Source organism: Mustelus asterias, chromosome 13 (assembly GCF_964213995.1).
Source record: "Mustelus asterias chromosome 13, sMusAst1.hap1.1, whole genome shotgun sequence".
NCBI lineage: Eukaryota > Metazoa > Chordata > Chondrichthyes > Carcharhiniformes > Triakidae > Mustelus > Mustelus asterias.
Window position 1 is genome coordinate 23,349,405 of NC_135813.1, and position 26,433 is coordinate 23,375,837.

The 26,433-nt window shown below is 43.8% G+C and overlaps 1 protein-coding gene across 1 annotated transcript in view; it reads right to left on the reverse strand.

The window, feature by feature from the left end:
* Positions 1–26,433, reverse strand: part of LOC144503061 (protein crumbs homolog 2-like) — a 152,648-nt gene that overhangs the window by 74,800 nt on the left and 51,415 nt on the right. Inside the window, exon 4 of the mRNA XM_078227563.1 lies at positions 24,317–25,018. Coding sequence (XP_078083689.1) covers positions 24,317–25,018 — 702 coding nt within the window. The remainder of the gene's footprint in view (positions 1–24,316; positions 25,019–26,433) is intronic.

The window sequence follows — 26,433 nt, forward strand, 5'->3', positions numbered from 1 at the left end:
CCAATGTAACACTGTTAATACAACACACATCATTTCTGTATATATATATATATATATATATATATATATATAGAGGATGAGTTGGAAAAAAATAATGTGCTTTTAACAATAGAGTTTTTCTAAAGGAGATTCCAATCAAATGCGAATTTCGTATTGTTTATTTAAAAAAATTACTCAAAAATTAAAAACTTCAATATGACTTTGTTTGTTTGGCTGACACTTAACAAAGAACAGAAAGCATCTCCTGTATTCACATGCTGTGGTTTTGTGTTTATCGCATTATCACTTAACAATTTTAGGAATCTGTAACATTTCAATGGGAATTCACATCTGCTTTTGGCCTCCTTGTGGAAGGAAGGTGTTTTCTTCTTTAAAAAATACAGTTGCTTCAAGCTAGAATATATTTTACCCAGAATAATCAAGTCATTTGAAAACCAAATGACATTGGTTTAATCTGTCCACACTGTCAGCTATTATGTAATCTTAATTGCTCCATATGGAAATTGGAGTTCACCTAAACTATTGTTGTACATGCCCTATCAACTTCTTCCTGAATCCATTCTAATAGCTGTAAAACAAAATAGTCTGGGCTTAAAATTATCTCTTCATGATAATTATCTTCATTTATCATATGTAATTATGATAAGCTTTTAACTGGGCTGGATTTTATATAGCATAGCCCTCCCCAACCACCCCCCCAGCTAAAAGGTCGTTGGGTGGGGAGGGATCCTGACAGCTGACCTCTTGCTCAAAAGGGCATAGAATGCATTGAGCTCATCAGGGAGGGGTGTATTGGAGCCTGTGATTTTACATGCCTTCATCTTGTAGCCTGTTATGTCTTGCAGACCTTGCCATAGTTGGCGGGGGTTGGTGTGGCTAGCCTGGGACTCTAACTTGGTCCGATACTGTCTTTTGGCATCTTCGATGGATCTGCTTAGATCGTATCTGGCTTTCTCGTATAGCCAGATCTTGCATAAGGGTATAAGATTCTTGTATAATGATACCCTTATCCTGCCTCTACTGGGAAGGTCCACGCCAGGCAGGAATGCCAACAGCTTTAGCTGCACAGGTTGGTTTGGGCAAGGAAGGAGAGATCTCCCTGGACCAATTGGACCATCCTCTTGAACTTGACAACTCACACTACTCATCAACATGCTGAGACCCTTGACCCCGGACTTACTAGAACTCCTCAGTGTGATGAAACTGCCTGTGGTCCCAGCAGTTTCTAACACTTCTGGCTGCCGCTGCTACAGAGCTGCTGGTTATCCAATGGCATTCTCTATGGTGGAGCTTCCGACTGAGGTAGGGACAGAAGGACCTTAAAGCAAGTAACACTGCTCCCAACCCCAGAACACCTAGACAACAAGGACACCTATGTCAGACTCCTATTTATTGACTACAGCTCAACCTTCAACACCATTATTCCCATGAAACCCATCTCCAAACTCTGTGGCCTGGGCCTCGGCACCTCCCTCTACGACTGGATCCTGAACTTCCTAACTCACAGACCACAATCAGTAAGGATAGGCAACAACATCTCCTCCACGATTATCCTCAACACCAGTGCACCACAAGGCTGTGTTCTCAGCCCCCTACTATACTCCTTATACACCTATGACTCTGGGGCCAAATTCCCCTCTAATTCAATTTTAAAGTTTGCTGATGACACCACCATAGTGGGCCGGATCTCAAACAATGATAAATCAGAGTGCAGGAATGAGATAGAGAATCTGGTGAACTGGTGCGGCAACAATAATCTCTCCCTCAATGTCAACAAAATGAAGGAGGTTGTCATAGTGTAAAGGAGAACATGCCCCTGTCTACACCAACGGAGACGAAGTAGAAAGGGTCGAGAGCTTCAAATGTTTAGGTGTCCAAATCACCAACAACCTGTCCTGGTCCCCCCCATGCCAACACTATAGCTAAGAAAGCCCACCAACGCCTCTACTTTCTCAGAGGACTAAGGAAATTTGGCATGTCAGCTACGACTCTCACCAACTTTTTCAGATGCACCATAGAAAGCATTCTTTCTGGTTGTATCACAGCTTGGTATGGCTCCTGCTCTGCTGAAGACCGCAAGGAACTACGAAATGTCATAAATGTAGCCCAATCCATCACGCAAACCAGCCTCTCATCCATTGGCTCTGTCTACACTTCCCGCTGCCTCGGCAAAGCAGCCAGCATAATTAAGGACCTCACGCACCCCGGACATTCTCTCTTCCACCATCTTCCGTCGGGAAAAAGATACAAAAGTCTGAGGTCACATACCAACCGACTCAAGAACAGTTTCTTCCTAGCTGCTGTCAGACTTTTGAATGGACATACCTTGCATTAAGTTGATCTTTCTCTACACCCTATCTATGACTGTAACACTACATTCTGCACAATCGTTTCCTTCTCTATGAACGGTATGCTTTGTCTGTATAGCACGCAAGAAACAATACGTTTCACTATGTTAATACATCTGACAATAATAAACTAAATCAAATCAAATCATTAGGCCCAAGAGCAGGCAAGATGCCCAACACCTCCCTTAATCCCCGTAAAATTTCAGACAGGTCAGGGGTGGGTAGATAGATGGCAAGAAGACCACTTACTGGATTGCACGTGCTCCTGCCTTAAATGTTGCAGAAGTGGAGCATAAAATCCAGACACCACTGCTGGTGGTTTGAGTTATAAGGAGAGGCTGGATAGATTGGGACTTTTTTCTCTGGAGCGTAGAAAGCGAAGGGGTGATCTTATAGAGGTCTATAAAATAATGAGGGGCACAGATCAGCTTGATAGTGAATATCTTTTCCCAAAGGTAGGGGAGTCTAAAACTAGAGGGCATAGGTTTAAGGTGAGAGATACGAAAGTGTCCAGAGGAGCAATTTTTTCACACTGAGGGTGGTGAATGTCTGGAACAAGCTGCCAGAGGTAGTAGTAGAGGCGGGTACAATTTTGTCTTTTAAAAAGCATTTAGATAGTTACATAGGTACAATGGGTATCGAGGGATATGGGCCAAATGCGGGCAATTGGGATTAGCTTAGGGGTTTTTAAAAAAAGGGCAGCATGGACAAGTTGGGCCGAAGTGCCTGTTTCCATGCTGTAAACCTCTATGACTCTATGACCACATTTTATACTTAAGTTAATAGTAGATGCACATGATTAGCCTAATATTTTATGAAGCACAAAGAACAGTATAAGAAATGTAACAACAGCACTGTGAAGGACACTAAGACTGGTAGCAGTAAGAAAATAGCTAGCATGTGACAGATGTTTAAAATTCAAAAAGCCTTTTTTTGCTGAAGAATAAATTATGGAAATTTCATTGCTATGTCATCGGCAACAGATGAGCTCATGGAATGGGTAATCAGTACTTGAAACTTTATTCAGTTTAAAATAGGTAGAAAAGAAACAAGTTCCATTTGTATCTTGTATGACATCTCTCAGAAGCATCTAAAATACTTCATGTCCAATGGATTACTTTGAAACACAATGGTTTTCTTATGTCGACCAAATAAACACACAAGCATTTTGCAAAATTAAATGGCCAATTATTTTCTTTTGGTGATTGGAGTTGAGGAAAGAATGTCGAACAAGACATCAGAAAAGTTTATTGCTCTCCAGAGAGTGCCATGGGATCGCAATCATTCATCTGAAACACCAGAGGAGCATCTCTGACAAAGAAGCATTCTGAAAACTGCACGGCATTGTCATCCTAGGTTGTGTCAGGAAGGGGAGCTTGAAACCATAATCTTCAGAAATGAGAGTGCCCTCAACTGATCCAGATTAGCACCTGAAAAATACTGAGTTGGAAGGAGAAACAGGAATAGGAAGGGTCATGGAAAATGATAAGACCCGATCTTGCCACCTTGATACAGATAGTAAGTTTTGTGGAATCACAAACTCAAACAATTTGTGATTAAAGTCACAGCATTTAAAGAACTGTTTTGGATTATTTCAGAGTTTTATTCTTTCATAATTGTTACAAATAAGTTTTGGGATGTACTGAAACTGCCAGGCTGATTGAACTCTGCTTTTTTCCAGCCCTTGATATATGTCTGTTCCCTAAATATTGCATTACCGGAGATACTGTTACACAGAAGTGTGTGCCCAGAGCTGCCTGAGTCTTAAAAGGTATTCTGCAAAGTTTTCCTAAAACCATACAGTAAATACAATTTAGTATATGTGCAGAAATATAGTTCTGAAATTCTAACTCCAAAGTTTTAAGCAAAGCAACTTTGCCTCCAAAAATACTTAATTGCAACAATTTCCAGACCATATATTTTACATTTCTTTTTGGAATACCGTTTAACTGAGGGACATCATTATATTTCTGAAGGAGATGCATTTGTTGTTGGCTATTTGGTATGGGTAGGTAATGGCAGCCACGGAATCACTGAGCTCACTACCCACTCAGCAGGTAGCATAGTAACATGATTGAAGTGATCATGGGTGAGTGGGCTTCTTGGCCTTTTGACTAAGATCAAGGCCGGAATCTTACCGCCTCGCCCACCACAGAATCAGGGTGGGCAAGGCTTGTAGAACGGCATTCTCCGTTGGCCTCGGGTGGGATCTTACGAGCCTTGGGTGAGGCGGTAAAATTCCAGCACAAGTGTCGGATCAAGCCCGAGATGAGTTGCAATGTCTTATCTTCTCAGCTTGGATCTTGTATGTCTCTCTTGCAGGGGCCATGAATTGGATGTAATTTGAATTTTAATTGGTTTTTGGAGCAAGTGAGGAGATGGATTAAGGGCATGTCCTGTCCACTCTGCGCATTGGCTTTGTAACTTTGAAAAAGAAATAAAATAAAGCAAAAAGTATATTTTTTAAATATTAAAATCTCTTGTATTTGTCAAGAGATAATAGAAAACTACCAATCCATAATCTTCAAAACTACAGCTAGGCTTGTTAGACTCCATCCAGCATTTACTCTTTTGGCTTAATGATAACATTTAATATGACGGGTGGACGGTGGCACAGTGGTTAGCATTCCTGCCTCACAGCGCCAGAGTCCTCGGTTCAGCCTTGGATGACTGTGTGGACTTTGCACATTCTCCCCTTTTCTGCGTGAGTTTCCTTCAGTTGCTCCAGTTTTCTCCAACAGTCCAGAGATGTGCAGGTTAAGTAGATTTGCCATGCTAAATTGCCACTTAGTGTCTGAAGATGTGTAGGTTAGGTGGATTCGATTAGGTGGATTAGCCATGGTAAATGCAAAGGGTTACATGGTTAGGGTGGATGGGTGGGATGTTCTTCCGGAGAGTGGGTGGAGATTTGATGTACCGAATGGCCTCTTTTGCACTGTAGGGATCATATGGTTCTATGGGCTCAGTAAATTAGGATTCATGGCCTTAAAGAAAACTGGACTACATGCACAGTACACACAGCTCTCCTGCCAACATCTTCAAGCTTTCTACCTCTGTATAAATACTCTTGTGCCTAGACTTTATAAATGAACCCACAATATGCTTATCCAATCCCTTATCAGTGATTGGCGTCATTATATCATTGTAAGAAAGTTAGCTGTAGATTTCTATATCTTAAATTATTTATATTATGCCAGCCAGTTGGAGTGGAGAAATGGTGGATACCCTTCAGTGGCCTAGGATTGCTCATCACAAATAAATCAGTAATGAACTTTTCTGATTGTAGGAAGTTAATTCATAATTGAACAAGGAATAAGTCAGGTCATGAACTGGGATTTTAGATTGTGCAAACATGCAATTCCATAGATAAATGTAAAACACAAACCAACTTAGTTCTGCATCAAAATGATGTAATGTATTTATAACACAGTGATGTACCACGTTATGAAATGTTCTGGAACCATTTTGTTCATGGAATGATGGTGCGATTTGTTCTCTTTGTATTCAAACTTATTTTGGAAGGTTGAAAATTCACCTTCTGCGATAGACGCCGTCAAGATGTTAAGTTTTGTTGCCATTATGAATTTGCTTTGAATTGTATTACGTATTTCATAGAATCATACAATGCAGAAGAGGCCCTTTGGCTCATCAAGTCCGCATCTACACATTAGAAACACCTAAGCTCCTACCTAATCCCATCTGCCAGCACTTGGCCTGAATGTTATGATGTGCCAAGTGCTCATCCAGATATTTCTTAAAAGATGTGAAGCAACCCGCCTCTACCACCCTCCCAGGTAGCCCATTCCAGACCATAACCACCCGGGTAAAAAGGTTTTTCCTTACATTCCCCCTAAACCCCCCCCCCCCCCCAAACTTGAATCTATGTCCCCTTGTGACTGATCCTTCAACTAAGGGGAAAACTGCTCCTTATCCACTCTGTCCATGTCCCTCATAATCTTGTACACCTCGATCAGGTCACCCCCTCAATCTTCTCTGTTCCAATGAAAACAACCCAAGCCTAGCCAACGTCTCTTCATAACTTAAATGTTCCATTCCAGGCAGCATCTTGGTGAATCTCCTCTGCGCTCCCTCTAGTGCAATCACATCCTTCCTATAATGTGGTGGCCAGAACTGCACACAGTGCTCTAACTGTGGCCTCCCTCACCAAAGTTCTATACAACTCCAACATGACTTCCCTGCTTTTGTAATGTATGCCTCAATTGATAAAGGCAAGTGTCCCATATGCCTTTTTCACCACCCTACTAACATGCCCTTCCGCCTTCAGAGATCTGTGGACAAACACGCCAAGGTTCCTTTGTTCTACAGAACTTCCTAGTATCCTACCATTCATTGAGTACTTCCTTGTCACATTACTCCTTCCAAAATGTATCACCTCACACTTTTCAGGGTTAAATTCCATCTGCCAGTTATCTGCCCATTTGACCATTCCACTCATCTATATCTTCTTGTAGCCCAAGACACTCCGCCTCACTGTTAACCATCTAGCCAATCTTTGTGTCATCCGCAAATTTACTAATCCTGCCCCCCACATAGTCATCTATGTCATTTATATAAATGATTAATAGGGGGCCCAACACAAATCCATATACAAACGATTGGTCTAGTTGGACCAAGGAGCGGCACAGGCTTGGAGGGCCAAAGGGCCTGTTTCCTGTGCTGTACTGTTCTTTGTTCTTTCTTTGTTCTTTGCTCTTTGGTATGCTACTGGACACTAGTTTCTAGTCACTTAAACAGCCGTCTGTCATCACCCTCTGTCTCCCACATCTGAGCCAATTTTGAATCCACTTTATCAAATTACCCAGTATCCCATATGCATTTACCTTCTTTCTAAGTCTCCCATGTGGGACCTTGTCAAAGGCTTTGCTGAAATCCATGTAAACTACATCGACTGCACTACCCTCGTCTACAAAGCTGGTGACCTAAAAAAATTCAGACAAATTTCAGTTGGCTATAAATTACCACAAGGCTCCCAATTATAAACTATTCTCCCATTACCAAAGACATTTGAACATAAGGAAGGTGAAAAAGCTCATTGGGCTCAATCATGTTTATCCTATCCATACTACATAATGTACCATCCTCTCTAAATTCGGGCCACATATAGAATCAGTGTGGGTGAACCTGGAAGTGGTGAGTGTTCAAAAGTAGATCAGCACATATTGAGCTATAAAAAGCATATAAAAATATATAAAAAGCTCTTCCGAATCGTCAGTCTGAGTAATTTATGAATGTTGCACATCCTCAGCATTGGAGGAGACATTTTTGGGTTTTCAGATGAGTGTCAAAGCTGTAAATGTTGTCCGAATGTTAGATTATACTAGAACAGATGGCTCATCATGGATTTTCCCTGTGGAAGAATTGTCATTGCTGCTTCCTCATCGCAAGTGTGTTGAATGAAACCACTGAGTGGATTTTCAAGATACAGCCATGGAGATGGCATTGTCTTGTCACCACGACCTGATGCAGATAATGTACATTGATTTAGAAAGCTGGCTAGACTCACTGGATGAATGGGCATGCCATGCTCACTATCCCACCCATTTGCCCTATTGCCACTTGTCCCTCTGGATGTGCCCACACTGTGGACCAGATCCCTCTCATTTGCAGTGTAGAGGCACAAGAGTCTGAATAAGACAGTAGGGCTGTCAGTTATCATTGCATGTTACCTTGGAATGAAAGCTGTAAGGTACATGACACCAAGTGAATGTGCGGAGACCTTCTCTCAGCAACACTGTGAACAGTATTCATAGATAACTGATGCAAGCTGATAAAATGATGTAAATGGTTAGCACATGTAAGCACAGAAAATTGAATTAGAAGAGTGTATTCTGATTTGCTCATGATCCTTCTCACTTTACGTTTTCACTAATTAATAGAATATTGCACAGAGGAGCCACTTTGGAAGGGATGGGGTAGCTACCCTATGCTTTTCTGACCTGCAGTCTTAGTAGAGGAGGTCCAAAGGAAAAGAGAGATCAGCTATTCATCCAAACCATCCACTGCTACCTAGAAAGCATGGATTCAGATAGTGGCACTGGTGAATGCCATGGGAGGCTATGAGCAGTATTGAACCAGCAGACAAAGGAGGGGCCATCGTCATACTGAACAGAACGGATTACTGCAAAGAAGTGTACCGACAACTCAACAACGAGGAACACTACAGACAGTTACCTGCAGATCCGACCAAAGAACACACCCGTCAACTCAACACTCTGATCAAGACCTTTGATCCGGACCTTCAGAACACCCTCCGTGCTCTCATCCCACGTACTCCCCGCGTTGGAGATCTCTACTGCCTCCCGAAGATACACAAGGCAAACACACCCGGCCGTCCCATCGTATCGGGCAATGGGACCCTGTGCGAGAACCTCTCCGGCTATGTCGAGGGCATCCTGAAACCCATTGTACAAAGAACCCCCAGCTTTTGTCGCGACACGACGGACTTCCTACAGAAACTCGGCACACATGGAGCAGTTGAACCAGGAGCGCTCCTCGTCACAATGGATGTCTCAGCACTCTACACCAGCATCCCCCATGACGATGGCATTGCTGCAACGGCCTCAGTGCTCAGCGCCAACAACTGCCAGTTTCCAGATGCAATTTTACATCTCATCCGCTTCATCCTGGACCACAATATCTTCACCTTCAACAACCAGTTCTTCATCCAGACACACGGAACAGCCATGGGGACCAAATTTGCACCTCAATATGCCAACATCTTCATGCACAGGTTCGAACAAGACTTCTTCACCGCACGGGACCTTCAACCGGTGCTATACACTAGATACATCGATGACATTTTCTTCCTTTGGACTCATGGTGAACAATCACTGAAACAACTCTATGATGACATCAACAAGTTCCATCCCACCATCAGGCTCACCATAGACTACTCTCCGGAATCGGTTGCATTCTTGGACACGCGCATCTCCATTAAGGACGGTCACCTCAGCACCTCACTGTACCGCAAGCCCACGGATAACCTCACGATGCTCCACTTCTCCAGCTTCCACCCTAAACACGTTAAAGAAGCCATCCCCTACGGACAAGCCCTCCGTATACACAGGATCTGCTCGGATGAGGAGGATCGCAACAGACACCTCCAGACGCTGAAAGATGCCCTCATAAGAACAGGATATGGCGCTAGACTCATTGATCAACAGTTCCAACGCGCCACAGCGAAAAACCGCACCGACCTCCTCAGAAGACAAACACGGGACACAGTGGACAGAGTACCCTTCGTTGTCCAGTACTTCCCCGGAGCGGAGAAGCTACGGCATCTCCTCCGGAGCCTTCAACATGTCATTGATGAAGACGAACATCTCGCCAAGGCCATCCCCACACCCCCACTTCTTGCCTTCAAACAACCGCACAACCTCAAACAGACCATTGTCCGCAGCAAACTACCCAGCCTTCAGGAGAACAGTGACCAAGACACCACACAACCCTGCCACAGCAACCTCTGCAAGACGTGCCGGATCATCGACACAGATGCCATCATCTCACGTGAGAACACCATCCACCAGGTACACGGTACATACTCTTGCAACTCGGCCAACGTTGTCTACCTGATACGCTGCAAGAAAGGATGTCCCGAGGCATGGTACATTGGGGAAACTATGCAGACGCTGCGACAACGGATGAATGAACACCGCTCGACAATCACCAGGCAAGACTGTTCTCTTCCTGTTGGGGAGCACTTCAGCGGTCACGGGCATTCGGCCTCTGATATTCGGGTAAGCGTTCTCCAAGGCGGCCTTCGCGACACACGACAGCGCAGAGTCGCGGAGCAGAAACTGATAGCCAGGTTCCGCACACACAAGGACGGCCTCAACCGGGATATTGGGTTTATGTCACACTATTTCACATAAATATTTCTGCTTTTTTCCTCCTGAGTCTTTATCATGCGATCCTAGAATCAGAATTTATGTCACACTATTTGTAACTCCCACAGTTGCGTGGACCTGCAGAATTTCACTGGCTGTCTTGTCTGGAGACAATACACATCTTTTTAGCCTGTCTTGATGCTCTCTCCACTCCCATTGTTTTGTTTCTTAAAGACTGGATTAGTTGTAAGTATTCGCATTCCAACCATTATTCATGTAAATTGAGTCTGTGTCTTATAAGTTCTGTTTGTGAACAGAATTCCCACTCACCTGAAGAAGGGGCTCAGAGCCTCGAAAGCTTGTGTGGCTTTTGCTACCAAATAAACCTGTTGGACTTTAACCTGGTGTTGTTAAACTTCTTACTGAGGCTATGAGAGATCAGGGATATAGTGCCGCAAAAGGTTCAGGAACCCTTTGTGTTCTGGCAAGGTGAGTAACTTGGATAATAGACAGAGGTCTATGGAAGGGTCAAACCTGCATGCTGCAGATCAAGTGCAATATCTGACATATACAAGCTGCAATGCTGAAGCAGAGGTATGCGTAAGCAGTTCGCTGAACACAAAACGAATGTAAATAGGCACTGAGATGCACAGACTCATTGAAGAACAATATTTCTGCATGTGCTATTGTGGAAGTTAAAATGTTCAGATTGAAGTTTCATAGTTTGGAAGTTAAACTGTGTGGAAGCTAAAGTGTTCAAATTAAAGTTTCATGCCTTCTCTGTATAGTAGTGGAAATGTTTTTCAGCTTACAGACTTTCAAAAGGAGTCAGTGTCTGCTATTCAGCATGAACAGGCAAATCTTCATCTGCGTAGGCCCCATAACATTCTGTTTTTTGGCCTTCACCAGAGGGTGAGTAAGGCCAGATTTTTCCATAACAAATACCAAAGGCAGGTTATGGGGATATGCTATGCAAATGAAGGAAAAGCCAGGATTTAATTGGCAAATATGTATGCAAATGAAGGATTAGAAAAATTGCTTGTTTCTGATTTGCTGTAATTAACTATAATTGCTAAGTTGTTTGTCTGTAACTTCAGAAACACTTGCAGGACAACTGCAAGATGGTTTCTCCTTGTGCACAAGCCGTTAAAGGCCTCACATCAGATCATGCATGGTGTCTAGTGCTGTTTGTGCTCAAGTTGACAAAGAGTGGCTAAGGTTGCTGGTACCCAGGATCTCTGACACTATATACAAGGGGAACATAAATTTATGTTGTGTTGGAGAACATAAGAAACAAGAATGCCAAAGAGAGTGGGACTGGGAGTGGGTCAGCGCGCTTGAGGTGCGAACGCTCAGTGGAGCAGATGGCTATGGAGATGGCTAGGATGCCTGAGCAGCTATCCATTGGTGATGGTGAATCTTCAGTTGCAGGTGATAAAGAAGGTTTTGAGATTGTTGTCAGTACATGATAGCAGTGATGGAGGTCATGTTGTTACCTCGCTGAGCACAGTGCGACATTGGCATGAGAGGGAGTACAACAGTGGGATCGTGCAATGGTGTGCATTAGAGTGTGCCGTCACACTAAAAAGTGTTTCTAAATAACTCCTTTTGTGTCTCACATATGTACACCAACCCCCAGACCTAGATCAGCCTCAGGCATCCTACACTTTGGCCTTAGTGTGGGCAGTGCAACTCAGCAGGCAATGTACTATACAGTTGATTTAAATTGTGTACTGTGCCCACTACAATGGCATCACCAGTGTCACAGGTGATTTTGCGCAATTTGCAGAGATGTAGGTAAGCCAAGAATGACACACGCAGTGCCTAGTTCTTAAACTGAACCATGAGCCAGAATGGGTGTAACAGAACTTATTTTAATGAGCTGTTGTAACACTGTAGTGTAATCATCATGTGCTAAATGCCATATCTGTATGTAATGATGACCATGTTTATGGTTGAGAGGATAGCTGCGGTTTGAATGTGACTGAATCACACTCACTGATGTTCATTCGCTCCCTTGTGGAAGATGGGCAGTCCCTAGAGAGATTGTGATGTAAAGGTACAGAGAAGTTTACGTGGAGGTATGTCATCAAAGATTGGCTGATGGCAGTTGTTATATTGGAGGACCTTATGAAAATCTGTCCTGAACAGGGACAGTCTGGGCAATGATCCCATCCTGCACACTATCAGCCTGGGATGCATGTCCATGACAAGGCATCATGAAGAGGAAAGGATTTTTGAAGAAACGGTATTACATCATACTAGCCTACATATCACCAACTCCGATACCAGCAAGTCGGACGGATGAAACATAGGTTTTGAGTCAGTAGCACAGGGTGAAAGTCATCGCAGGAGAGGACAGGAGAAGGTGTCGGAGAGAAATCTGTGCACAGATCCCTTTGGCGGAGGGAAGAAAGTTGCAATGAATCTCTAGAGAACAGGAACGTGGAGCTTCGGGAGTTATCTGGGACACAGTATTTGTCCAATCAGGAGCAGGTGTTGGGGTGGCAGTAAGAGCTCTTGTACTATGACTGGAGAGGCTATCATGAGCACCACATTCTTCCAGGGGGCTCAACTACATGAGCTCTGAACATGAGAGATTGGCCACCTGGACAACACATGCAGCAACACTCGGAGTGGATGCAAGAACAGCATTTTGGCCAGGAAAGGGTGCAAGCCTCCCTCAGTAATCTGTATTAGTCTGCTCAAAGTATGAGAACTGACATCCATGGAATACATAGGGTGGGATTCACCCAAAAAAATACTAAGCGCCGAATTCGCGTAAAAACTGGAGTAAATTCCATTTTATTCAGTGGGATTTTCAAAATGAATCTCCCACACTCTGCACTGCAAAGTGCACTAGCGTGAATCTCATTAAAAAGCTGTGGGCAGGGCTGGCAACATAGCGCTGAGCGGGTCACTGCGCATGTGCTAATCTGTCATTGCGGAGATTGGCATATGCACAGTAGTCCCGCACTGCTGGCCTCCTGATCGCTGGCCAGCCCCATGACTCTGCATCGCTGGCCATGCGACCCCCACCCCCCAATCACTGGCCTCCCTGACATGTCTGGACCAGCCTTGACCCCCGTAGTCCTGACCCCCACAGCCCTTTTTTATTTTTTTTTAATTCATTCACGGGACATGGGTGTCGCTGGCTGGCCAGCAATTATTGTCCATCCCTTGTTGCCCTTGAGAAGGTGGTGGAGAGCTGCTGCCTTGAATTGCTGCAGTCCATGTTCTGTGGGTTGATCCACAATGTCATTAGGGAGGGAATTCCAGGATTTTGGCCCAGCGACTGCACAGGAACAGCGATATATTTCCAAGTCAGGATGGTGAGCGGTTTGGAGGGGAACTTGAAGGTGGTAGTGTTCCCAATTATCTGCTGCCCTTGTACTTCTAGATGGAAGTGGTTGTGGGTTTAGAAGGTGCTGTCTAAGGATCTTTGGTTAATTGCTGCAGTGCATCTTGTAGATAGTACACACTGCTGCTACTGAGCATCAGTGGTGGAGGGATTGAATGTTTGTAGATGTGGTGCCAATCAAGCAGGCTGCTTTGTCCTGGATGGTGTCAAGCTTCTTGAGTGTTGTTGGAGCTGCACCCATCCAGGCAAGTGGGGAATATTCCATCACACTCCTGACCTGTGCCTTGTAGATGGTGAATAGGCTCTGGGGAGTCAGGAGGTGAGTTACTCACTGCAGTATTCCTAGCCTCTGACCTGCTCTTGTAGCCTTGACACCTGACCCCTGGCAGGCCAACTACAGCCTTCGCTTAAGTCTCCTGGCCCGCTGCACTGCTAGCGCTGCGGTCTTGGAGAATCGCCCCTATAAAATTGCATGCTCTTAACAGGACCATCACAACTGTTAGCCCAGGAGTTGCTGGATTGGATGACCATTGCTCACCAACACCAGATCCTCCAAACATCCCTGAAGGCCAGCCGAGTGCTGTGGAGGTCACTAACGAGGGTGAAGGTACCAAGAGCTCCTCAGCAATCTCATCTTTCTCCACCTTCCCTGGCCCTCCACCAGAGCCCTTGTCTGCTCCACAGGTGCCAATGACCATGGCTACCCATGCAGCGATGCAGAGTGTGCCAGAGCATAGGGTATATAAGAGTGTGCCAGAGCATAGGGTGCGGTCTTGCCCAGAACACTAATCGGTTAACTGTGTTTACTGTCTTCATATTGTGTAACTTGCATTTGAGCACTTGTTGAATATATTTCATTTCACTTCTGTATGACTCAGTATGTGCTTGTAGAATGGAAACCTCAAAAGAAATGATAAAGTTGAGGTCGCTTCTTACCAGTAATATTGTGAGTGGCATACTGAGTTGCATCTCACTAAAGTTTAAAGTTTATTTATTGGTGTCACAAGTAGGCTTACATTAACACTGCAATGAAATTACTGTGAAAAACTGCGGCTTTGCTGGGGTCAATAATGTGACTTGATTGGTGAAGCAAATGAGAACAACTTCCTTCTCTGTTGTATCACATAAGACTCCAGAGGTCAAAGTATCAAGAACTAAAATGTTGCTTATATCTTAGTTTCCATCCAGGCATGCCTTTAAAGGAGGCTTAGTGAATCAACTCCCTGGCAAGTGAATGAAGCATGAGCGCTGGATGCTAGATATTCATCCACACTGCAGTGCTACACTTTGGCCTTAGTGTGGGCAGTGCAACTTAGGCAATGTACTATACAGTTGATTTAAGTTGTGTGCTGTGCCCACTACAATGGCTAAATTGGCATCACCAGTGTCACAGGTGATTTTGTGCAATTTGCAGAGATGTAGGTAAGCCAAGAATGACACACGCAGTACCTAGTTCTTAAACTGAACCATGAGCCAGAATGGGTGTAACAGAACTTATTTTAATGAGCTGTTGTAACACTGTAGTGTAATCATCATGTGCTGAATGCCATATCTGTATGTAATGATGACCATGTTTATGGTTGAGAGGGTAGCTGCGGTTTGAATGTGACTGAATCACACTCACTGATGTTCATTCGCTCCCTTGTGGAAGATGGGCAGTCCCTAGAGAGATTGTGATGTAAAGGTACAGAGAAGTTTATGTAGAGGTATGTCATCAAAGATTGGCTGATGGCAGTTGTTATATTGGAGGACCTTATGAAAATCTGTCCTGAACAGGGACAGTCTGGGCAATGATCCCATCCTGCACAGTATCAGCCTGGGATACATGTCCATGACAATCTGTTGCTCTGCCACTGGTGGGCTCATCGTCGTCTTCCATTTCCGAATGGCCTTCCTCCTCATCATCATTCTCATCATCTTCCTGCTCAGAAGTTGGAACTCTGCCCTTGACCTCAACATCATCTATTTGGAAGCCCCTTTGATGCACAATGTTGTGCAGCACAATACAACTATTCTTGAAACCATTGTTAGGGCATATTGAAGAGTTCCCCTAAGCAGTCGAAGCATCTGAATCTTATCTTTAAAATGCCAATGGCCTGTCTGATGGTGCTCATGGTGAGGACATGGCTATTATTGTAGTTGCACTCTGCCTTGGATTGTGGTTCCTAACGAGGGTCATTAGCCAAGTTCTTGAGGGGTAGTAGCCCTTGTCCTCTAGGAGCTATCCACGGATTTGCATTAGGCAATGAAATAGAAGTGGGAGTTGCAAATTCCTTAGTATTGAAGAGTTCTGGCAGCTGCCCGGGACCCTTGTACACGCATGAAGAAAGGCCTCATTGAGGTCACAAATCACTTGAATATTGATAGACTGAAAGGACTTATGGATCATGACGGTGTCTGCATGCTGACATAGTAACATAGGTGCAGTCAATGATGCCCTGCACCTCAGGGAAGCCTGCAATTTGGATAAAGGCCACGGCTCTCTGAGATACAAAATCCATGGGGAAACTAATGGACTCCCCAGCACGAGTAAATAGGGCATCAGTCACTTCCTTCATGCATGTGTGTGTTCCTGACTGGGGTAAACTGGGATAAACAGTTCCGACGCGCCACAGCGAAAAACCGCACCGACCTCCTCAGAAGACAAACACGGGACACGGTGGACAGAGTACCCTTCGTCATCCAGTACTTCCCCGGAGCGGAGAAGCTACATCTCCTCCAGAGCCTTCAACATGTCATCGATGAAGTCGAACACCTCGCCAAGGCCATCCCCACACCCCCACTTCTTGCCTTCAAACAGCCACACAACCTCAAACAGACCATTGTCCGCAGCAAACTACCCAGCCTTCAGGAGAACAGTGACCATGACACCATACAACCCTGCCACAGCAACCTCTGCAAGACGTGCCAGATCATCGACACGGATGCCATCATCTCACGTGAGAACACCATCCACCAGGTACACAGTACCTTCTCTTGCAACTCGGCCAACGTTGTCTACCTGATACGCTGCAGGAAAGGATGTCCCGAGGCATGGTACATTGGAGAAACCATGCAGACGCTACGACAACGGATAAATGAACACCCCTCAACAATCACCAGGCAAGACTGTCCTCTTCCTGTTGGGGAGCACTTCAGCGGTCACGGGCATTCAGCCTCTGATCTTCGGGTAAGCGTTCTCCAAGGCGGCCTTCACGACACATGACACCGCAGGGTCGCTGAGCAGAAACTGATAGCCAAGTTCCGCACACATGAGGACGGCCTCAACCGGGATCTTGGGTTCACGTCACACTATCTGTAACCCCCACAACTTGCCTGGACTTGCAAAATCTCACTAGCTGTCCTGTCTGGAGACAATACACATCTCTAACCTGTGCTTAATGCTCTCTCTACTCACATTGTCTGTACCTTTAAGACTTGATTAGCTGTATTAGCATTGATTAGCGTTCCAATCATTATTCTGTAAATTGAGTTTGTGTCTCTGTATGCCCTGTTTGTGAGCACATCTCCCACTCCACCTGACGAAGGAGCAGCACGCTCCGAAAGCTAGTGGCATTTGCTACCCAATAAACCTGTTGGACTTTAACCTGGTGTTGTAAGACTTCTTACTGGGATAAACCAGCCAAATTTCCTGTTAAACCCTGGAAAGAGCATTAAGCATAGCGATTAGTGTAATGGTTACCTTCACATCCACTGGAAGGGCATGGAGGTCGATAGATTGCGGTTCCAATTGCTTTTGGACCATGCAACAAATGTCTGTCATCACAGCTCACCTGTTAAGGTATGATGTCTCTGAACTCTAGGACCTGGTTATCCTCCCTCTCATCCTCCTCCTTTCTGCAACTCATGCCACAGCCTCTTCCTCCTGAAAGTCGGCCCTCCCTCTAGGCACCAGGTGCTCACATTGACTGGTTTCAAAAGCCCCTGTGAGAAGGTGCCAAATCCATCCTCCAAGCTTCCTCAGACAAAGCGCAATGCGCACATATGAAGCACTAGTTTTTATCCTTGCACCCTGGGTGCAACAGTCAAAAGGGGCAACAGGAAAAGTACCTCTGCAGGGGTACCTCATCTCTTCAAAGGGGTACCCTGGCTATCCAAAACAAATACACAAAGAACAGACCTGCTCTGCACAACTTTGGAATCCAGACAGCAGGAGTGCCAAAATCTGAATTTAATGGAGGTAGCTGCCAATTTAAATGGCCAAAAGCAAATTACTGTGGATGCTGGAATCTGAAACCAAAAGAGAAAATGCTGGAAAATTTCAGCAGGTCTAGCAGCATCTATAAAATGAGAAAAGAGCTGACGTTTCGAGTCCAGATGACCCTTTGTCAAAGTTAAAAGGCATAGAAAGTAGGAGATATTTCACCTTTTCTCCCCCTTTCCCCCTTTGCTTCCCCTTTCCCCCCTTTCTCAATTTTATCTCCTCCCCCCCCCCCTCCTCTCCCCCCCCCCCCGGCCGTTCGACCATTCACACCTTATATTCTCCCTCTGGACTGCCATTACATAGAAACATAGAAGATAGGAGAAGGCAATTTGGCCCTTTGAGTCTGTTCCTCCATTCATTACGATCATGGCTGATCATCCAACTCTAGCCCAATCCTGCTTTTTCCCCATAACCTTTGATCCCATTCACCCCAAATGCTATATCCAGCCACCTCTTGAATGCATTCAATGTGTTGGCATCAACTACTTCCTGAGATAATGAATTCCGCAGGCTCACCACTCTTTGGGTGAAGAAATGTCTTCTCACCTCTGTCCTACATGGTCTAGCCTGAATCCTCAGACTGTGGCACCTGGTTCTGGACTCCCCCACCATCAGGAATATCCTCCCTGCATCCACTCTGTCTAGTCCTATTGGAATTTTATGTCTCTATGAAATATCCCCTCATTCGTCTGAACTCCAGCGAAAACAACCCTAACCTAGTCAATCCCTCCTCATACATCAGTCCGGCCATTATAGAATCAGCCTGGTAAACCTTTGCTGCATTCCCTCGAGAGCAAGAACATCCTTCCTCAGAAAATAAGACCAAATCTGCACACAATACTCTGGGTGTGGCCTCACCAAGGCCCTGTATAATTGCAACAACACATCCCTGCTCCTCCACTCGAAACCTCTCGCAATAAAGGCCAACATGCCATTTGCCTTCTTTACCATCTGCTGCATCAGCAAGTGACTTCAGGTCCCGCTGCACACTCCCAATTTACAGCCATTCAGGTAGTAATCCGCCCTCTTATTTTTGCTTCCAAAGTGAATAACCTCACATTTATCCAAATTACACTGCAACTGCCATTGATTTGCATACTCACCCAACCTGTCCAGATCATTCTGAAGGATCTCTGCATCCTCATCACAGTTCACCCTCCCACCTACTTGATATCATCTGCAAACTTTGAGATGTTACATTTTTTCCGCTCATCCAAATCATCAATATATATTGGGAGTAGCTGGGGTCCCAGCACCGATCCCTGTGGCACCCCACTAGCTACTGCCTGCCAATTTGAAAAGCACCCATTAATCCCTACTCTTTGTTTCCTCTCTGCCAACCAGTTTTCCATTCATCTCAATACACTTCCGCCAATCCCAAGCGCTTTAATCTTGCATGATAATCTCTTGTGCGGAACTTTGTCAAACGCTTTCTTAGCAGCCTTTCCCCTTGTTTTTGTGGCTATGACTCATCTTTCACTCACTCACCCTACAGTATAAATAACGCCCACTTTGTATGCCTTTTAGCTTTGACAAAGGGTCATCTGGACTCGAAACGTCAGCTCTTTTCTCTCCTTACAGATGCTGCCAGACCTGCTGAGATTTTCCAGCATTTTCTTTTTTGAATTTAAATGGCCAGCTGCCTCTGTAAACCACGCAGAGGCAAAACCCAGCCAAATCCCAAACATGTCCCCATGGGAAATGCCATGTTCAGGGGTGGGACTTAGTATTCCTAATGACTTCCACTATTTTTTGCGAAAGGCTGTGTGTGTGTTTAATTTCATGTTCTGGAATCTAATACAGATTTTACTCAGAACAGTGGAATATTTTGAGAAAGTAAATACTGAAAGATTCTTTCCATTGGTTTGTGAATAAGTAATCCAGGGATCAGAAGGGGAAGTTAGGGTTATGGCAACAAAAAATACTTTTACACAAGTGGCTGCAGGTTTGAGCCTATAACATTGATTTAGAAGGGAATTGGATACATTTCTGAAAGGAAGGTTGTAGAGGACAGAAAGAACAACCTGCTTCTGGGCTCATCCAAATTGGCCATTAACAGGTCCAGGCAGTGGGCAACTGAGGGGGTCCCTCCTGCTCGACTGTCTGTCCTTCTTCAGTGGCTATGTTCGGCACTTGTTGTCCTTGGAAAGGAAATACGCAGCTTCCACCATATAGGCCTTCTGTGATCAGTGGGCATTGTGGGGACTGTGGTTCTTCATTTCTCCCCAGAATCTGATTTTAATTCAAAGTTAATAAGTGGTAGGCTTCTGCAGAAAATGCAGATGTATGGGATTGGGGGTGATCTAGGAAATTGGATCAGGAATTGGCTAGCGGATAGGAAACAGAGGGTGGTGGTTGATAGTAAATATTCATCATGGAGTGCGGTTACAAGTGGTGTACCTCAGGGATCTGTTTTGGGGCCACTGCTGTTTGTAATATTTATTAATGATCTGGATGAGGGTATAGTTGGGTGGATTAGCAAATTTGCTGATGACACCAAAGTCGGTGGTGTGGTAGACAGTGAGGAAGGGTGTCGTAGTTTGCAGGAAGACTTAGACAGGTTGCAAAGTTGGGCCGAGAGGTGGCGGATGGAGTTTAATGCGGAGAAGTGTGAGGTAATTCACTTTGGTAGGAATAACAGATGTGTTGAGTATAGGGCTAACGGGAGGACTTTGAATAGTGTGGAGGAGCAGAGGGATCTAGGTGTATGTGTGCATAGATCCCTGAAAGTTGGGAATCAAGTAGATAAGGTTGTTAAGAAGGCATATGGTGTCTTGGCGTTTATTGGTAGGGGGATTGAATTTAGGAGTCGTAGCGTTATGTTGCAACTGTACACAACTCTGGTGCGGCCGCACTTGGAGTACTGTGTGCAGTTCTGGTCCCCACATTACAGGAAGGATGTGGAGGCTTTGGAGAGGGTGCAGAGGAGGTTTACCAGGATGTTGCCTGGTATGGAGGGGAGATCCTATGAGGAGAGGCTGAGGGATTTGGGATTGTTTTCGCTGGAAAGGCGGCGGCTAAGAGGGGATCTTATTGAAACATATAAGATGATTAGAGGTTTAGATAGGGTGGATAGTGATAGCCTTTTTCCTCTGATGGAGAAATCCAGCACGAGGGGGCATGGCTTTAAATTGAGGGGGGGTAGTTATAGAACCGATGTCAGGGGTAGGTTCTTTACCCAGAGGGTGGTGAGGGATTGGAATGCCCTGCCAGCATCAGTAGTAAATGCGCCTAGTTTGGGGGCGTTTAAGAGATCCGTAGATAGGTTCATGGACGAAAAGAAATTGGTTTAGGTTGGAGGGTCACAGTTTTTTTTTTTAACTGGTCGGTGCAACATCGTGGGCCGAAGGGCCTGTTCTGCGCTGTAATGTTCTATGTTCTATGTTCTATGTTCTAGTGTATTTTAGGGAATTTGTTTTGTTTGTCCCTTTAAAGGACTGTCCCCTCCACCCCCTCATTCATTTGATTGTTTAACTTATTCAGTTAATTCAATTTGTTAATTTAATCCCATTTTGTTTTTTCTTACAAGGGTATAGAAAGCAAGCAAGAAAATGAGATTGGAGTAGAATGGCTATAGGGCTGAATGGTCTCTGCCTATGCTGTAAGATGCTATGATTCTGTCCTGTTGATTCAACAGTGTTTTTGTTAATTGTTTAGTTCATATTCAGTTGGAATGAATGAGTCAACATGACATAAATTGGTTATATATTTCTTAGGATTCAGCTGCACTTATTAGCCAATACAAGCTGCCCAATTTTCTGATTAGCCATTGTGACCCACAGCTTCTGGAACCAGTGTTACTTCACGAGCGACTTGTGTGAGATGCATTTTGAATATGGCAGTTTTCCTTTCAGATGTGAAGCATTTTATTTCCGTAAGATGTCCTCCAGCTGAGAATATGGATAGTAGTATTTCGGGGTGCCAAAGGAATACTCAGTGGCTAAGTTGAGACTTTGGAAGAGGTGGAGGATCTCTTTAGATAAATTTGTAAAATAGTGCCCAGAAAACCTTACTAAGAGGAGGAAATGAAAATGGGTTACCAGTGTATGTAGTTGATCCATTTATTGCTATAGATGGTCAAAGTTAAGTGATTGCAATTTAACCTTGCAATCTTGGGTTGAAACAAAATAACTTGAGTGACTGATTTTTAAAAATTTGATTGTGGGATGTGTTGTCGCTAACAAGGCCAGTATTTATTGTCCATCCTCAATTGTCCTTGAGAAGGTGGTTGTGAGACACCAGTTGAACCGCTGCAGTCCATCTGGTGGAGTTACAATCTCTGTGCTGTTAGGAAAGGAGTTCCAAGATTTTGAACAGGCAACAGTGAAGGAACACTGATATATTTCCAAGTCAGGATGGTGAGAGACTTGGAAGAGAACTTGCAGGTGGTGATGTTCCCATATAGTTGCTGTCTTATTCTTCCAAACGGTAAAAGTCACAAGTTTCAAAGTTGCTGTCAAAGGAACTTTGGCAAGTTGCTGCAGGGCATCTTATTGACAGTACACATAGAATGCTGATTGTATAAATGTTTGTGTTGGTAAATAGGCACATGCCAATCAAATGGGCTACTTTGTCTGGGGTGGTGTTGAGCTTCTTGCATGTTGTTGAAGCTGCAATCGTCCAAATATGGGGAGTATTCCATCACAGCTTCTGCCTGGTGCCTTGTAGATGGTGGAAATGCTTTTGGAGTCAGGAAGTTAGTTATTCATTGACGAACACCCAGCTTCTGACCTGCACTTGTAGCCACAGCACTTATTTGCTGCTCCAGTTAGATTTCCCTTCAAAGGCAACCCGCAGGGTATTAAAAGTGGGGGTTCAGTGATGGTAAGGCCGTTAAATGTAAAAGTAGAGATGCTTAGATTCTCTTTTATCATTGATGGTTATTGCCCACCATGGTGTGTTGAATGCTGTTTGCCATTTGTCAGCCCAGGCCTGAATGTTGTCCAGGTCTTGCTGCTTGTGGGCACAGGATGCCTCATGATCTGAGGTGTTACAAGTGGTGCTGAATGCTCTACAATATTCACCTCGCAATCCCATTTCTGACCTTATGATGGAGAGAACGTCATTGATGATGCAGCTGGAAATGGTTGGGCCTAGGACACTACTCTGAGACACTCCTGCAGCGATGCCCTGGACTGAAATGACTGGCCTCCAACAATCATAACCTTTTTGCTAGCAATGACTGCTGTCAGTTAAAAGTTTTCCCTTGATTTCCATCAACACCAGGAACTCCTTGATGCCACACTCAGTCAAATGTTACCTTAATGTCAAAGGCAGCCATTCTTACCTCACCACTGGAATTCACCTCATCTGTCCATGTTTGAAACAAAGTGTAATGAGAGCTTGTCCTGATGAAACCTAACCTGAACATCGGTGAGCAGATTATTACTTAGTCATTGCCACTTGATAATATAATCGCTGACACCTTCTTAACTTTACTGATTGAGAGTAGATCATTGGGTTGGTAACTGGCCACATTTGATTTCTCCTTTTTTATGGTCAGGACAAACTGGATATTTTTTCATCTTGGATACTTGAATAGTTTGGTTTGGGGTGTGGCTAGTTCTGTCTTTAGCACTCTTGCCAGGATGTTGTTGAGGCCCATAGCTTTGCTGTATGTAGTATCCTCTGATGTTCCTAGATATCAGTTGGAGTGAATTATCTGAAGACAGACATGAAGATTGTCATGCTGGAGAGTTCAGGAGGTGGCCGAGATGGATCAACCACTTGACACTTAGTTTCTTCCACTCACGTGTTGGTCTCTGCCATGTTGGAGCTGCCTCCACTGGTTGGTTGTTTGAAGGTCCACTTTCATTCATGATTGCAAATGTTTGACCTGATCTGTTTGCTTAGCTCTCTCTGTATCATGCTGCTTCACTTCTCATTTATTTCGCAGCCAGATCATAGTTTCAATCCTAGTTTGGGCTGTTACTTGTATTTATGTTCCCCTTGATAGAAATTATATCAATGAGATTTCTAAGTATGACATTGACCAGAGGAGAGATGTTCAAATAAGAGAAATGGACAAGTTGCATACCATCAGCTCTTAAATAGACTATCGTGATCAAAAATCATGAGAATTAATTCAGTTGTCTTTGTATCCTCCTTGGTGACAATTAGTATGTGCATCCAATAAAGAGAAGGCCAAATTAGGGAGGCATTTTTTTCTTCCATTGGGTTAGTATAACTTAACAAGCCGTGCAGAACAAAATGCTCTTTCAAGATAACTCAACTGAGCTAGTGAACATTTTGCTGTACAGTGCTTTTTGAGTTTAAATCAGTGTGCAAAAAGGATAATAACTATCAAATCCTGGATCAAGAACCATCGTTAAGAGATAGTAAAGGTCAAGTGAAGAGACATTTATATTGCTCCAAAGTAGAAATGTAAACATTGGAGACTAACACAAGTTGCCAATCTATTAATCAAACTGATATTAATTTACACAGGCTTGACACAAATATTGCATAAAATTTGTCTGTGACAAAAAATACCTGAATTAGCAGTATAACTGTTCTACTTGAACTTACTACGTTCTACACAGGAGACATAAATTACCTTCATAGCCACGCAGACAAACACACAAGTATCGATCCACATCATGAATGCATGTAGCCCCATTTCTGCATGGTCTGGATGCACATTCGTTGATGTCAATTTCACAATTTGGTCCTTGGTATCCAGGGACACAGAAGCATTTATACTCATTTTCCGCTTCAACACACAGAGCCCCATTTAAACAAGGATTTGATGCACAGGAGTCAATATCAGTTTCGCAGTTAACCCCTGTGTAACCAGGTCGACAAACACAGGTATAATTCCCAATTCCATGGGAGCAAGTTCCATTGTTCTTGCATGAGTTGATAAGGCATTCATTGATTTCTGTTGTGCAGTTTTCCCCTTCATACCCTGGCGAACATAGGCAACTGTATCCATTCACTCTATCTATGCAATCAACATGAACTCCTGGGCAAGGATTGCTCTCGCATTCATTTATATTTAGGCTGCACTGAGTACCTTCAAATCCAGGTAAGCAGGTACAGTTGTACTCTGGGCTTCCTGGTGTACTCTTACAGGTGCTGTTATTCATGCATTCATTCAAATAACAGGCATCAAACTGTAGTTCACAATTCTTTCCCATGTAGATCACAGGATCCTGTTGACACTGACAGGTGTAGTTATTTGGACCATCAATGCAAATCCCATTGTTCTGGCAGGGTTGTGATGAGCACTTGTTGACATCTGGAGAACATAAATTACCTGTGTGATTTTAAAAAAAAAGATAATTTTCATCAAGATATTCAGATGAAATGAAAACCCAATTGCCTGTGTTAATCTTGTAATACTGCGGGTAAGATTTATTCATCTTAAAATCACAAATTCTGGCACACGGTTAATATCCCAAACTTCATGTGACTCTGTCTTACTGGGCTGAACATACCAAGTTTTATTTAAATGATATAAATAAATTTCTCAATCGCAATTTGTTGTTAGTTGATCGGAAATGGGAAAAGTTAATATATACTCTCAGCAATATATACTTTGCATTCAACATAGAAAATATTCCAAGGTGCTTTACCAAGTGGAGAAATAGTAGAAAGGATGCAACGCAATGGGGGAGGAGCTTAAAAGAAAGTGACTGAAAGGGTGGTAGAAGATGATCGGTTTTAAGAAGATTTTTTTTAAAGGAGATGTTAGAAATAAGGGAAGAGGGAGATGATTGGGCAGGAAGTCAGATTGAAGCAGCTGAAGGCTCTGCTACTAATGCAGAAAGCAGCATTGAATAATACAAACATATGCATCATTTATTGTAAAGACATTGTAAATAATAAGACCAGTAGCAGCAGAGTTCAGGAGGACATGTGTTGATGAAATGGGCAGACTCATGACAGATGAAGCTTAATGCAGGGCAAAGTGCTGCATTTTGGAAGGAAATACTGAGATACAATATAAATTAAATTATTCAATTTTAAAGAGGGTGAAGGCAACAACATAGGCCTGGGGCTTCATTTACACAAATCTTTGAATGTGGTTGGACAAGTTAAGAAGACTGTTAAAAAAGCATCCAGGATCCTGGACTTTATGGACAGAGGCATAGAGTTAAAAATGGAGTTAAGCTTCAAAAATCACTGGTAGGCCTTGGCTAGATCATTGTGTCCAATTCTGGATACCACACTTCAGGAAGTATGTTCAAGGATGTCAAGGCCTTAGAAAGGGTACATAGAGATTTAACAAAAATTTTTACAGGATGAGGGACATCTGTTATGTGGAGAGTTGAGAAAGCTGGGATTGTTCTCCATAGAGCAGAGAACGTTTAGGGGAAATTTTGGGATTTTGATATAATGGGGAGAAACTGCATCCACTGGAAAGAGGGTCAGCAGCCAGAGGATAAATTTAAGTGGCAAAAAACTCCAGGAGGGAAATAAGTTCTTTTTACACAGCAAATAGTTATGATCTGAAAAGGTGGTGGGGGTAGATTCAATAGCACTTTTCAAAGGGGTTTTGGATATAAACTTGAAATTGAAAACTTTACAACATTTATGGGGAAATAGCATTGGAATGGGACAAATTGGCTAGCTCTTTTAAACAGCTGGCACAGATATGATGGGCTGAATGGCCTGCTTCAGTGTTGTCTGGTTTGATGATTTAATAGACCAAGGCCCTGAAGCTGCTCA